The sequence below is a fragment of the Vicugna pacos genome, chromosome 19 (genome assembly GCF_048564905.1).
Source record: "Vicugna pacos chromosome 19, VicPac4, whole genome shotgun sequence".
NCBI lineage: Eukaryota > Metazoa > Chordata > Mammalia > Artiodactyla > Camelidae > Vicugna > Vicugna pacos.
Genome location: NC_133005.1, coordinates 28,324,464 through 28,338,224, shown reverse-complemented (window position 1 = coordinate 28,338,224; position 13,761 = coordinate 28,324,464). Strand labels below are relative to the sequence as shown.

The following is a 13,761-nucleotide window of genomic DNA, read 5'->3' as shown; positions in this document are numbered from 1 at the left end:
CTAGCTTCAGACTCATGGCTTGAAACCATATCTCAGGTAACAGAGAGGAGTAGATGGAGGTCTGGTAACTGGGGACCTGAACCATGCCACCTTGACTCACTAACTGCATCTGTGACATCTCTGATTGTACCCAAAGCTGGGGATCCCGAGCTGCCAACAGGAATCCTAGTTTGGGACTAGGGTACTGAGGATCTGTGTTTAGACAAGTGCAGAGAAAGAAAATGGACAGAAAGATTTCTCTTGAAAATAAGCTTGAAACCAAAATTCTAAATCACTTGCAGAAAACTGACAGAGAGACAGCCAACAAACTCAACTCTTAACAGATGAATTTGCTCATGGTAAGTGCAAATAATAGAGCTTATGAAAATTATGTTAAAGCTTTAGGATCCTAACAAAGGAAAGAATAACTTGTAAAAAGAAAAAAAAGTTATGAAACAAAAACAAGCAGAATTAACTGTTGATGTGAAAAAGAAACAATTAGGAATCCTAAAAATGAAAAGTATCATTACTGAAGTGAATTCAAATGGGGTAAATTCTAAATAAAACATAGTTGAAGAGACAATTAGTGAATTGAAAGATATTTCTGAGATATTTACCCAGAAAGTAGCACAGAGAGATAAAGAAATAGAAAATATGAAAAAGCAGTTAAGACACAGCGAGGAGACAGAAAGACTCCAACATATGTGTAATAGGAATTCCAGAAGGATAGAAAAGGATGTAATGGAGACATGATATTTAAGAAATGGTGACTGAGGATATTTCAGAATCAAAAAGAAAATCCTCAGATGAAAAACACATATACCATGTGCTAAATAGAACAGTTAAAAATAAATCTCAACCAAACACATTGTGATGATAGAATAGAATGTCAAAGATAAAGAGAAAAATCTTAAGAGTTACAGAGAATAAAGACAAATCGCCAACAAAGGAAATCCAGTTGGGCTGACAGCAGATTTCTCATCAATGTGCAATGGATGACAGAGACAGAGAAATAATATCCTGATCATGCAAAGGGGAAAATATGACCAGCCTACCTCAACAAACAGCTGGATGAACACTGACAAAGGAAATCAAATAACAGGTATTTTCAGACTTTCATAGACTAAGAGAGTTTACCACCTGTACCCTCGCTGAAAGGATTACTAAAGCAAATACTTCAGCAAAAGGGAAAAATAAAAGAAGGAATATATTAAGTACAGAAATTGGTCAAGTACATTGGTGAATCTAATTAATTTCTGAACATATAAATGCTAAATTTTGTGATAAACAATGGAACTAAAACTCTAAAACCAAAGATGATTGAGAAGAAGGCAATTCAGTTGGTAGTTACATGGCATTCGAGGGATTGCCTTGTCGAAAAGAAAGTAGAGATACAGAAAAACTTTATGTTGTTAGGAAAATATATACTTAAATATGTTGAAAAGTAAAATGAAACCACTAAAAGAAATGTTATACAAAGCTTTCAAATCAGTGGGGAGCAAAAAGAATTTGGAATGCTAAAGAATGCTATCCATCAAAAGCCAAGAAAGAAAAAAAAACATAAAGTAACCACCTGTGCTATCCCCCCTTAAAAAAAAAAAAAACGAAAAATAACTCATGGTAACAGAAAACACACATACATTCAAAATAAGATGGTAAAAAATAAGTCCACATAAATCAGTGATCACAATAAATGTAAGTGGATTAAACTTACCTATTAAAGACAGAGACTACCAGATGAGATTTTTTTTTAATCAAAGTCCACCTATAAGCTGTGTATAACAGATATACCCAAGACAATGACACAGCAGTGTTGAAAATAGAAAAAGATACCCCAGGCAAATACTAACCAAACAAAATTCACCTAACATTGTTAACATCAAGCAAAATAGAATATAATACAAAAAGTATTAGGGATAAACTGAGTCATCATATTTATGATGAAACCAAGAATCTCACCAAGAAGATGAAAACTCATGAACTTAAAGCTTTTCATAGGATTTCAAGGGAGTCCTTTTGCCACTACACTTATTCAAGGATTGATCGTTCATTAAACTGAATCTTCACTCAGGCCTAAGTCCCTTAATGTAAAAAAGGATGAGGCATGAGGACAAAGGGAGATTAAAAAATAAGGTTGCTCACTAAATTATTAACTATAAAGCTATGGACTAAATCAACATAACTGCAACTAGAACAGTAAAGGCTTAGCACATCCTAAATCACTTGTGGTACATTTGCATATTAAATTGGAACTTTTTATAGCTGTAGCTTAGAAAATGGCCTTTATTAAAACATGCACACAGTTAACGCTTTCAGGAACCAAACTCTTGTGGCCATGAGTGCAGCTCACAAGCCTAACCTCCTCCTCGCAGGGGCAGCAGTGGGGGCAGTGAAAGGACTGAGTTGTGGGTGAAGGAGATATAAGAGGCTCAAGAATCTGGGGCATTTGACAAAAATCACATTTGATGACCTTGTAGATAAGACAAAGAAATGAGCTGGATGAGGCACAATTAGGTAAATTTGTCTTGGGCCCCGAAGGGCAGCTGATTAATTGATGCTGTTAAGCAGGAGCAGAGTTCTTAATTGTAGAGTTCTATAGCCCAGGCTCAAATCTTGGGTCCTTCATTTATTTACCAGCTAGGTGACCTTGGGAATTGTTTTTCTTTATTTCTCTAGACATCAGTTTTCCCAAAAGAGATAGCTGCCCATTTCAAGGGTTGCCGTGAGAATTAAATGAGATTAACCCCTTAAAGCACTTGGCACATAATAAGCATGCAATAAAAAACAGGGAGATTGTTTAGGAGCCACACGTATGACACAGGTTTTAAAGTTTTGGTGACAGGCAGTTCAGTAGTATGAAAAAGCAGTCTGTAATTTGGGCTGCAGTAATAGGAGCATGCTGTTCATACTGAGGGAGGCGATAGTCCTGCTCGGCTCAGCACTAGTCAGACCCCATCTTGAGTAGTGGTTTCATTTTTTAAAGCTGTGTTTTTGTAGCGACATTGACCAGTGGTTTTCAAGGCCAGCAGCATCAGCATCACCTAGGAATTTGCTGGAAAATACAAATTATTGGGACCTACTCAAGCCCTGCTGAATCTGAAACTCTGGGAGTAGGACCTGGAAACGTGTGCTTTAACAAGCTAATGTTAACAAATGTTAGCATGATTCTGATGCATGCTAAGGTTTGAGATCTGGATAGACATGCACGTTAGGGCTAGATAAAGGTCTCAAAATCATGGCGCATGAGTCCAGTTGAAGGGCCCGAAGATGTTCAGCCTTGAGGAAAGAAGATCTGACCAATCTAAATTAGGGTCAAATGAAAGAGGGAGCTGGCCTGTTTCTCTGTGTCACCCCAGTGATGGTTAGGACTAAGTGTGAAAAAAACACAGGGGAACAAAAATAGCATGGTGCATTAGAGAAAGTGCTCTTGTCTGCAAACAAAAGACAACTGACCTGATGGCCTAAATCCTAAGGGATTTATTGATTGATAACCAGAGTCTAGAGGTAGGGAGGTTCCTATCTGGCTAATTCACCAGATCAACTACATTCTCAAAGACCCAGGTTTCTTTCATCCGTCTTTTCTGTATCTCAAGTGGATCTCTCCACATGGCTGCCCAATGGTAGAAGAAATTCCCAGCTCACATGCTCAGACACTAAGAAGCAGAGGAAGAAAGTATGGCTTCCTTATGTCTTCTCTTAAGAAACCTTCCCCAAGAGGGACTCCACTCTCCTTCCAACAGATACTTGCGTCTCATTGTGAGTGTGACACACTAGGTCACATGGCGCTTCCTAAGCTGGTCTCCAGCGATGATGATGGAATTGCCAGCATCGGCTTAGACCAGGGTTTATCCATCTCTTGGACCCCTTTGGCAGTCTGGTGAAACCTATGGACCCCTTCCCAGAATACTCCACTTAATTGCATGGGAAAGAAATGACGGGATTACAAAAGAAACCCATTATATTGAAATACAGTTTTCAAAATATATATATATTTTAATGCAATATAGGAATAAAATTGCTTCTTTGTTAGTGCCTTAAATAACAAAATCTAGTGGCAGATCTAATAACAACCATAATTTTTAAGCAGTGATGGGTGTAAACAATGTTCTGAGATACCTGTAACAACTGTTTTGTGAAATGAAAATGTTTGTGATTTCCATTGCTGACAAAGTCACCAGTTATTGCTAATGATGAATGTTGCTTACATTCATAGTAGAAGGAAATACTAAATTTTGGTTGAAGGTTAGTGAAAATAAAGACAGGTTTTTTGGGGGTTTTTTCCCCCAATGCAAGTTTGTGAATCCCATGCATTTCATCCACGTACCCTAGGTCGGGGAGGTCTGTGGACTCCACATTAACAGCCCCTAGCTTAGATTAAGATTCACATGCTGAGTCGGGGAGTGGACAAGACTTTACTGAGACAAGCGGCTTGAAAGGAGTGTGGATATCGAAACGAAATCAGGACTGACTCAAGCAAAAAAAGAAGTTGGGGTGGGAAGAGGGTGGGAGAGTAGGCTAGAGTGGGAGTGGGGTGAACGTGACTCCAGGGTCTGCTCCACGTGGTGTTAGCAAGGGCTTCCGTCGGAGGGAGAGCGCCTCTCATCACTGGAGGAGGGGACCTTGTCAAGGGGACTCAGACATTCTAGGATTCCTGCCAACCTTGGCATCTTACATTCCCCTCATTTTATGTACTTTTGTTTCTTGGCTGATTTTCTTTATATACTTGTATGTGTTTTAAGTCACAGATATAATACTTGCTCTTTATAAATATTCAGCCTACTGGGGTATATCCTTTCTATCCCACTCCTTAGAAGTGACCACAGCTCTCAGCCTACTAGATGTCTTTTCAGGCAACTTGCTATGCACAGAGCCCACCAGCAGTGCAGATTCCAGGCCCTGTCCTCCATGCTGGAATGAGAATAGCCTCAGTGTGCTTGGTGCTGAGCTCACAGTGTCCCCTTAAATTCCCCAAGGAAACTTTGAGGTTCAGGGAGGGGAGGTGACCTTAGAAGTGGCAGAGCTGAGGTTTGAAACCATGTCTATGAGACCTCAAAGCCCATGCCCTAAATGCCATACCTGTTGGTGTGCAGAGCTGTATTGGAAAGTTTGCAGAAATTTTTTCCTTTTTTTTTTTGAGGGGGGAGGGTATATAGCTCAAGTGGTAGAGTACATGCCTAGCGTGCACAAAGTCCGGGGTTCGGTCCCCAATACCTCTCAAAATAAGTAAACCTAATTACCTCCTCCCCCAACAAAAAGAAAGAAAGAAAGAAATGTTTTCCCTTTTTTTTTTTTTTTAAAGGAGTGGAGTGGGCATATTCCTGGAACCTAGCTTGGGTGGTACCTGCTTGAAATGGGCATTCATACTGCAGTGTTTGGGTGTCTCATCAATAAGGCTTGAGTCTCTTAAATCATTTACAGGAGACTCCAGACATATATTCAAAAGCCAGCATTGGAAACACGAGAAGCATTCATATTAAAGCTAAAAGCAAGGCACAGTTGTCTCTATGAGTTCCATAATTTAACATTATCTTGGAAGTACGGACCAATGCAATTAGACAAGAGAAAAAAATAAAGCATATATATATATTGGAAAGAAATGAAGAAGATAATCTTACTTGGGGATATCTTGAATCAAATGAAAAATTATTACAAGCAATAAAAATGTAATAAGGTGGCTGGATACAAAAGTTGAAAGACAACAACCAGCAGTGCTCACACTCACACAAACTGCATCCAGTTGGAAGACGTACCGAAGAAAAGGTTCCGTCACGATAGCAACAAGTGTTTTGGAATTAATTCAAAAAATATGCAAAGTCTACAGGAAGAAAACTTCTAAATGCTCTCTCTTTCTCAACATCTTATTATAAAAAAATTTTAAACACATATAAAAGTTTAAATAATTATACAAGGAACACCCATATACCCACCACCCAGATTCTCCAGTTAACATTTTTCTATATGGGGGGAGGGTGTAGCTAAAGCGGTAGAGTGCATACTTAGCATGCACAAGGTCCTGGGTTCAGTCCCTGGCACCTCCTCTAAGAATAAGTAAACCTAATTACCTCCCCCAGCCAAAACCCCCCACATTTTTATATATTACACACATCAGTCCATATATAATCTTTCTGTGCATCCAAAAATCCATTTTAAAAATACCCTTTTAGAAGCACACAAAAGAAGTCTTAGAACAAGAGGGCATTCCAGAGAGGGGAGAGTTGAGATATGATAGAAAAACATGGTCATAAAATGTAACTTCTGGCCATTAACTTATGAATTTTACTGATCCCAACTAAAATAACAATCAAATTTTCTTAACTAGACAATTTGATTCAGAGGTTCACATGGAAAAGCAAAAAAGAATCCAGGCAAGTTCTGGAAACAAAAATTAAACAGAAAGGGAAGTAGAAAACAGCCTTAGAATCTATTAAAATATGTTACAAAACCTTAATAATTAAAACCATATAGTGCTGACCCATGAATGAGATCAAGGGAGTAGAAAAGAAAGTTGAGATGCAGTCCATATGTATGTGGGAGTTTGGAATATGATGATGATGGTGTGTCAGGTCAGTGGAGGAAAAATAGTGTTGAGATAAGAGATAGAAATCTAGGGGAAAAAAAAACCTGGAACCTTATACTTTAAAGGCAGTTTAAATTCCTGAAGGGTAAAATTTACACTTATAGAAATGAGACATAATACAGAAATGAGAAAATAAAAGATTAATGGATATAAACTACCTAATAATTTTTTTAAGTTTACTCGGGGAAAAAACACCAAAAGCAAAGTCAAAAGACCAACAAAAGACTGAGAAAAATATTTGCAATCCATCTCGCAAAGAGCTCCTACAAATCAATAAGATGACAAGCAACAAGCCAATAGAAAAATGGGCAAAGATTATGAACTTGTCAGTTCACAGGAAAGGAAGTACAAATGGTTCTTAAATAAGCTCAGTTTCACTTTTAAGAAAAATGCAAATTTTTCTTAAATGCACCATGTAACCCATGGATTGACCAGGATCAAAAAAACATTTGATAATAGGGTTGGTGAGAGTAGGGGAGTCAGGGAGGAATCAGGACACAGAGTCACTCTCCCACATACACAGCTTGTAGGAGTGTAAGCCAGTCCAACTTCTGTGGAGATCAATTTTGCAATATTTACCAAAATTAAAAATGCAAAAACCCTTTGACTCAGCAATTCTAACTTCTAAATATTTATCCTACAGACATATTTGCATATGTATGCGCAGATTTATAATCTAGGAAATTGACAATAAACATTGTTTATGATAGCACAAGATTAGAAACCACCTCAGTGTTCATCACCAGGGGACTGGCTGCATAAATCACAGTTCCTCCATATCATGGGCTCTTCTACAGCCAATAAAAAAATCCACGTGGAACCGTTGCCAAGGAAGTTTGTTAAGTGGAGAAAGCAAGGTGCAGAACTTCGGTGTGTTTAACACACACACGCACACGCACACGCACAGAATGTAACTGGAAGGAGAGCCAAGAACTTCCTAATGGTAATTGTCTCCAGGAAGAATTGTGAGATGTGGATGGGTGGGAACAGAATGTAATTCTCTCTATATACATACTCTTTGAACTTTTAAAATTCATACCATATGCCCTTACCACTTATTCAAAAAAAAAAAGTTTTTAAGATGGTCAAGGTCGTTTGGGGAGAGCAATTTGATAAAATACCTGGTGCAAGTAAATCCATGTTTAAGGATTTCCCACACACTCTGAAATACCCCAAGAGTACCAAGCTGCTGTTCCTAGAGCCATACTCAGATTATCATTACCTGTAATAGCAAATCATTAGAGGTAAGTTAGATGTCCGTCAGGAGGCAGGTGGTTTGGGTAATTGCGGTGCATCATGTGCTGAAATGCTCTTCAGTTACGCTAACCAGCAGCAAAAAACATGATAGGTCTCCAAGAGCAGGTAAGAAGCAAGGCCCGTGGCATGTGGTTAAGTGACACAAGCACCCATGTTTGTAGTTATTATTTTTTAGTTATGTGTGTTTCTTTAAAGAATCATATGGTGCAGTGTTTCTCCAACTACACTCCACTGGCCGCCTCCATTAGAATCCTGTTGGACATACACATTCCTGGGCTCCACTCTAGGATGACTGGGTCAGAATCTTCAGGGACAGACCCCAAACCTGGGTTGCTCACACGCTCCTGTGACTCAGATGGCCCTGGGTTTGAGTGATGTGTGGGCCCCAAGAGGGCAGGGAACCCGGCCCATTTCCAGGGTCCCTGATGGGGCTCCTGAGTTCCTTCCCCTCCCCCGTTCCAGGCCTCTGTCATCTCCTGCCCCAAGCTCATTCCTCAATGAACTGCTGGGATGGTCTTCACTGTCCTGCCCTCCCAGTTAGCTGATCACACAAGCCAGCACTTACTAGGGACTCGGAGTGCAGTCAGTTCTGCCCCTGCACTGGGAGGGTCCAGCCCCTGGGTTGAAACTTACTCAACACTCTCTCCCCTTCTGAAATGGGGCATCGCTGCCTCACACTCTGAATCCCGGGATGAAGGATCAAGAAGAGGGGGCAGGGGCCTGATCCTTGCTGTCAGTTTCCCCCATGCCCACCCAGCAGGGAACAGAAAGGAAAATTCTGGGGCAGAGTTGACAGGGGAGCCCTGGGAGGGTCCCATATCTGAGAGCAGCCAGGAGACCAGGGTGAGTGGAGTTTGGGCCAGAATTCAGGACCTTGGAGACCAAGGGATCTGGGGAAGCGGGGTGCTGGAGTCAGTCAGGAACAAGAGTGTGGGAGGCTATCCATAGCCAGTGGTCCTCTCTCCCCATCATGAGACCCACTAGGGTGCTGGCTATAGATAAGGGTGGGGCAGATCTAAAGGACAGGAGGGGGCCTGGACAGCTAAATTTGTAACAAGTGCCTCACCCACTTTATTCTTACGCTGGGGAGCAACTAATCTGGGGGTGCAAGGATAATTTTCTAAGCCTTCAGGACAGGGCCTGGGTAACCCCTTTAGGAACTTCCCTCCTCCAGGTCCCTCCCGCTTCAGGTTGCCACCTCCAGCTCTGCTCTGAGGTCAGCACAACTTGGCTTTGGCTTCCACATTAAAAAATCACAGCAATATTAATAGGAGCCAGGATTTTCCAAGTGCCTCCCATGTGCCTGCTGGGGGATGTGGGCACTGCGCTGTTGTTAACAGGATCCCATTTCTCTCAACAGCTTTATTGAGATATAATTCACATGCCGTACAATTCACCCATGTAAAGCGTACCATACTGAAATTTCAGTGGGTTTTTTTTGTTTTATTTAGAGTTGTGTGTCCATCGCCCTAGTCAATTTTAGAACATTTCCATTGCCCCTCAAAGAACCCCATACCCGTTAACAGTCACTCCCCACTTTCCTTTCCCCCAGCCCTGGCAACCACCAGTCTGCTTTCTGTTTCTATGGATTTTTCTATTATAGACATTCCATACAAATGGAATCACACTACACTACACATAACCTTTTGTGTCTGGCTGCTTTCACTTAGAACAATGTTTTGATTATCACTTAGAATAATCCATGGTGTAGCGGGTATCAGTACTTCATTCTTTTTTACTGCCAAATAATATTCTGTTGTCTGGATACACTTCATTTTAATCATCCATGATCAGTTGATGGGGATTTGGATTGTGTCCACTTTTGGGCTATTATGAATAATGCTGCTAAGAGTGAGTACTCAGGCATAAGTTTTTGTGTGGACATACGTTTTCAGTTCTCTTGGGTATATACCTAGGAGTGGAACTGCTGGATCATACAGTAACTCTGCTTAACATTCTGAGAAGCTGTCAGACTGGTTTCCCAAGTGGCTGCATCATTTTATAATTCCACCAGCAGTGTGTGTATTCCAGTTTCTCCACATCTTTGCCAGTGCTTGTTATTATCTGCCTTTTTGATTCTTACAATCTTAGTGTGTGCACAGTGGTATTTCATTGTGACTTTGCTTTGCATTTCCCCAGGAGCACCCCGATTTTACAGAAAAGGAAGCAGGCTCAGAGAGGTGAAGACCCTTGCCTGGGTTCCTGCAGCAAGGATGGACAGAGGCAGGATTCTAACCCAGGCACTGTCTCTCTCCTGGGCTGCATTCTAAATGGAGCAAGAAAAGCCCCTCCAAGGAGGTGGGGACCCATCTAAAGGGGGAGGAGATCGGAGATGAGGCAGTGAGATCCTGTGGAGTCTCAGGATTTCCTGTGGAAAGCCTTTCACCAGAGCCAGGTGCACAGTAGGTGCTCAGGACCTGTAAGTATTGTTATCACTCTAGTAAGAGCCTGTACCCACCAGACCTTCCCAGAGGGACCTGGGCTTTTCGGGGCCTTCCTTGCACTTGGGCGTTTCTGGAAGGGGCCATTTTCACTGAATAAAGATTAGCTCCTGGCCTGAAATGACCATGGGTCGTAGACTGTCCAGCTCAGGGATGCCTGGATTCTGTAGCAGGTCCAGAGCCCTGCCTGCTTCATAGCCTGGTTTATTCATGTCCTCAGCCAGCCAGCCAGCCATCCTCCAACCCACTCTTCTCCGAACTTCAGTTTCCTCATCTCAAAACGGAGGATACATGCCTCCCTTTGGGGCTGCTGTGGTGATCGACGCAGTGCCTGGGGCACACTTAGTGCTCAGCCAGTGTCAATCATCATTTCCCCATCATTCCCAGTCTCTGCCCTTGAGGGAGGCTGGCTCAGTCTGGCTGGCAGGGGAGCTCGGGGACAGGCAGATGCCCCAGGCTCAGAGTGGATGGTGCTCATGGTTTCTGCAGGTGCTCAAAGGAGGCACCAGCTGGACGTACTGGCTAGGAGGGCTTGACCCTAGACCAACATGCCCTCAGCAGGACCATGGCAGGTGGGACTCTTGGCAGGGATGAGCCAAGGGGAGTCCAGAGCCCAGGGCATGATGGGAGTGGGGGCCAAGCTTGGCAGAGCAGAGTTCAATAGCTATGTGACCTTGGGTGAGCTACTTAACCTCTCTAAGCCTGTTTCCTCAAATGTAATATGAGGATGGTGATACCTCAGAGGAGAAAATGAGATCCCTGAGTGACCTGGCCAGTCCACGCCCGAGCTTCTGTGCTCACGTGCTCGGGGCAGTGCCGTTGACTATCATGCACCCAAAGGGGAACACAAATTCTCGTCAATGGTAGAATGGGTATATAAGTTGACAAGCTGTAGGATAGTCATGCAATAATAAAAATGGACAGATCAGATACATATAAGAACATAGATGAAAGTAACAAATATAGCAGTGTGTGAAGGGATAGATACAGTATGATTCCATGCATATAAAGTTCAAAAAACATAGACAAAACTCAACTATATTGGGGGACAATATAGCTCAATGGTGGAGTGCATGCTTAACATGCATAAGGTCCTGGGTTCAATCCCCAGTGCCTCCATTAAAAAAAAAGCTAAGTAACCTAATTACCTCCCCCCTAAATAAATCAACAACACAAAATTGTTTTAAAAAGTAAATAAATAGGGGGGTGGGAAGGGATAGACTGGGATTTCAAAATGTAGAATAGATAAACAAGATTATACTGTACAGGACAGGGAAATATATACAAGAACTTATGGTAGCTCACAGAGAAAAAAAATGTGACAATGAATATATATAATTGTGCTCTACACTGGAATTTGATATAACATTGTAAAATTATAAATCAATAAAAAATGTTTAAAAAAAGTAAATAAATAAACCTAATACTTCCCCGCCACAAAAAATCTTTTAAATTAAAAAAATTATTAAAAAATTCAACTATATTAAGATGACATACATATAGGTAGTGAAACTGTAAAAAGAACATTGAGAATGGAATTATCTTGAGGGTGGTGGGTACCTCTAAGAGGGAAGGCGGGGGATGATCTGGAAGACACCTGGGTGGGGCAGAGGGTTAAGCTCTGGGGTCCTGCTTGGTGAGGTGGTGGCTCACCCCTTCCCTGCTTTATAATTTATTTATTCACAAAATAGTGTAAACATGTTTTATGCTCTCTTCTGTATGTGTAATTATCTCAAAATCCGAGAGTAATTCCAGTGCCTGATAATTGGACTGGACCTGGACAAAGGCTGGTTTTCCTTCACCTTCTCCTCGTGCCCCCACCAGCACTTGTTCTGTGCTTGTAGGGCAGAGAGCAGGAGATGCTGAGTGAGGCGTGGGTGTGGGCTGGCCGCGTCCTCCCCGCCGGCACTGCTCCCAGACACAAATGCCCCAGAAAGACACTGCCTGGAGGTTTTTTTTTAAACCGCTTTATTCAGGTTGGCTGGTAGTCACAGATTGGATCATGTGTTCAGGGTTACCCACACACCCCTAGGCAAAGCCCTCAGCCTCTCCCATATCCCCCAACTCCATCGCTGAGGGGTGGCCAGAGAGTTGAGCCAGTTCTGAGGGGGTGCTGGGCCAATAGAAATATTTACAAATCGCCAGGAGGTGGGTGCCCCCCGATCAGGAATTATGAGGGATTGGATTGGGGGGCCCTTGGCTCCCAACAGCCCCAGGCCCTTGGGTGGGTTTGGCGTGGGTCCTGGGAGGGGGCTGGGACGTTAGGAGCTGGCAGAGGGGGGATCCTGGGAGAGCCTCGAAGACCCTGGAAGGGGTCCTGCTGGTGCGAAACTGCCTGGGACCGTGGGATCAGAGGGGAAAGGCCCTCCTTCCGACTTGCCACGTGAAGCGGCAGATTCCTGGTCGCCTGCCTCCCCGTGGGTGGGACAGGGGCTGTCTCAGTGTAAGGAGTGGAACGTGAAGGGCCCAGGAGCAGTGGGGGGTCTCCCTCTCCTCCCAGGGCCCCTGTGAGCGACCCTGCCAACGGCTCTCCTGGGGCCTCGGTGCCTCAGTTCTTCACCAGAGGACAGGCCCTAATTCTGCTCAGAAGATTCAAGTCCAAATCTGGGGAGGAGTCACTGTCCACACCCCCCAGGTCCAAGCAGGGGAGGGTAGTTGGGAGGCAGAGTAAGGCTGGGAGGCCCTGGCTTGGGACAGGATGGGGGACAAGCAAGCAAGCGAAACACTGGACTCTACTGAAGCTGGTGACAGAAAGGGGGCAGCCTGGCCCCGGCACAGTGCCCCACCCCAGCGTTCGGGGCGGTTGTCCCCTTGGTGCCCCGGACCACCTTCTCCGAGCCAGGTCACCGCGAGGGTCTAAAGGGGAAGGGTTGGGAGGGGCTTACATGCTGAGCCAAGGGGTGGGCGCAGGGCCGGCGTGGGGGCCACGGGCGGTCTCGGGGATGGGGAGGCAGCTGGACCCAGGCAGCCCCGTCCCCAGCGGTCCAGCGGCTCCTCATGCACTCGGTACAGCCGTAGGGGCGCGGGGCGGGCCGGTGGCAGGGTGGCATCAGTCTAGAGGCTGCAGGCCTCCTCGTCCACCGAGCGCTTCCGCAGCTCCTTGCCGGGCTTGGGGGGCGGCGGGGCGGGCGCGGCGGGCGGGGCCTCGGGCAGGTGCAGAACGGAGTTCTCTCCCGGCTGCACCCGCAGGTAAGCCTTGACCTTGTGGTGCCGGGCTTTGCCGTCACTGAAGTCGATGACACGGCATTCGTAGGTGCCTTCGTCCGTGGGCTTCACCCGCGACAGGCGCAGCTTGTGGGAGATGTTGCTGCCCACCACCTTGACCACCTGGGGGCGACAGAGAGACGGTAACCTGACCGGCGGAGCCTCCGCTGCAAGAGCCCACTCTGGTGGGGCCTGAGAGACACTCCCACAGGCTCTCGGAATTCAACAGCAAACAAGCAGACCAACTTAAGTCTATCAACAGACTGGGTAAATAAGAAGTAGTTCAGTCTGTGGAATACTGCA

At 44.2% G+C, this 13,761-nt stretch overlaps 1 protein-coding gene across 1 annotated transcript in view; it reads right to left on the bottom strand.

Annotated features, from left to right (window-relative positions):
- Positions 1-12,205: 12,205 nt before the first annotated feature.
- VSTM2L (V-set and transmembrane domain containing 2 like) overlaps positions 12,206-13,761 on the bottom strand; it is a 34,623-nt gene continuing 33,067 nt past the window's right edge. Inside the window, exon 4 of the mRNA XM_072943588.1 lies at positions 12,206-13,581. Within this exon, the coding sequence (XP_072799689.1) occupies positions 13,309-13,581 (273 nt within the window). The 3' untranslated portion in view covers positions 12,206-13,308. The remainder of the gene's footprint in view (positions 13,582-13,761) is intronic.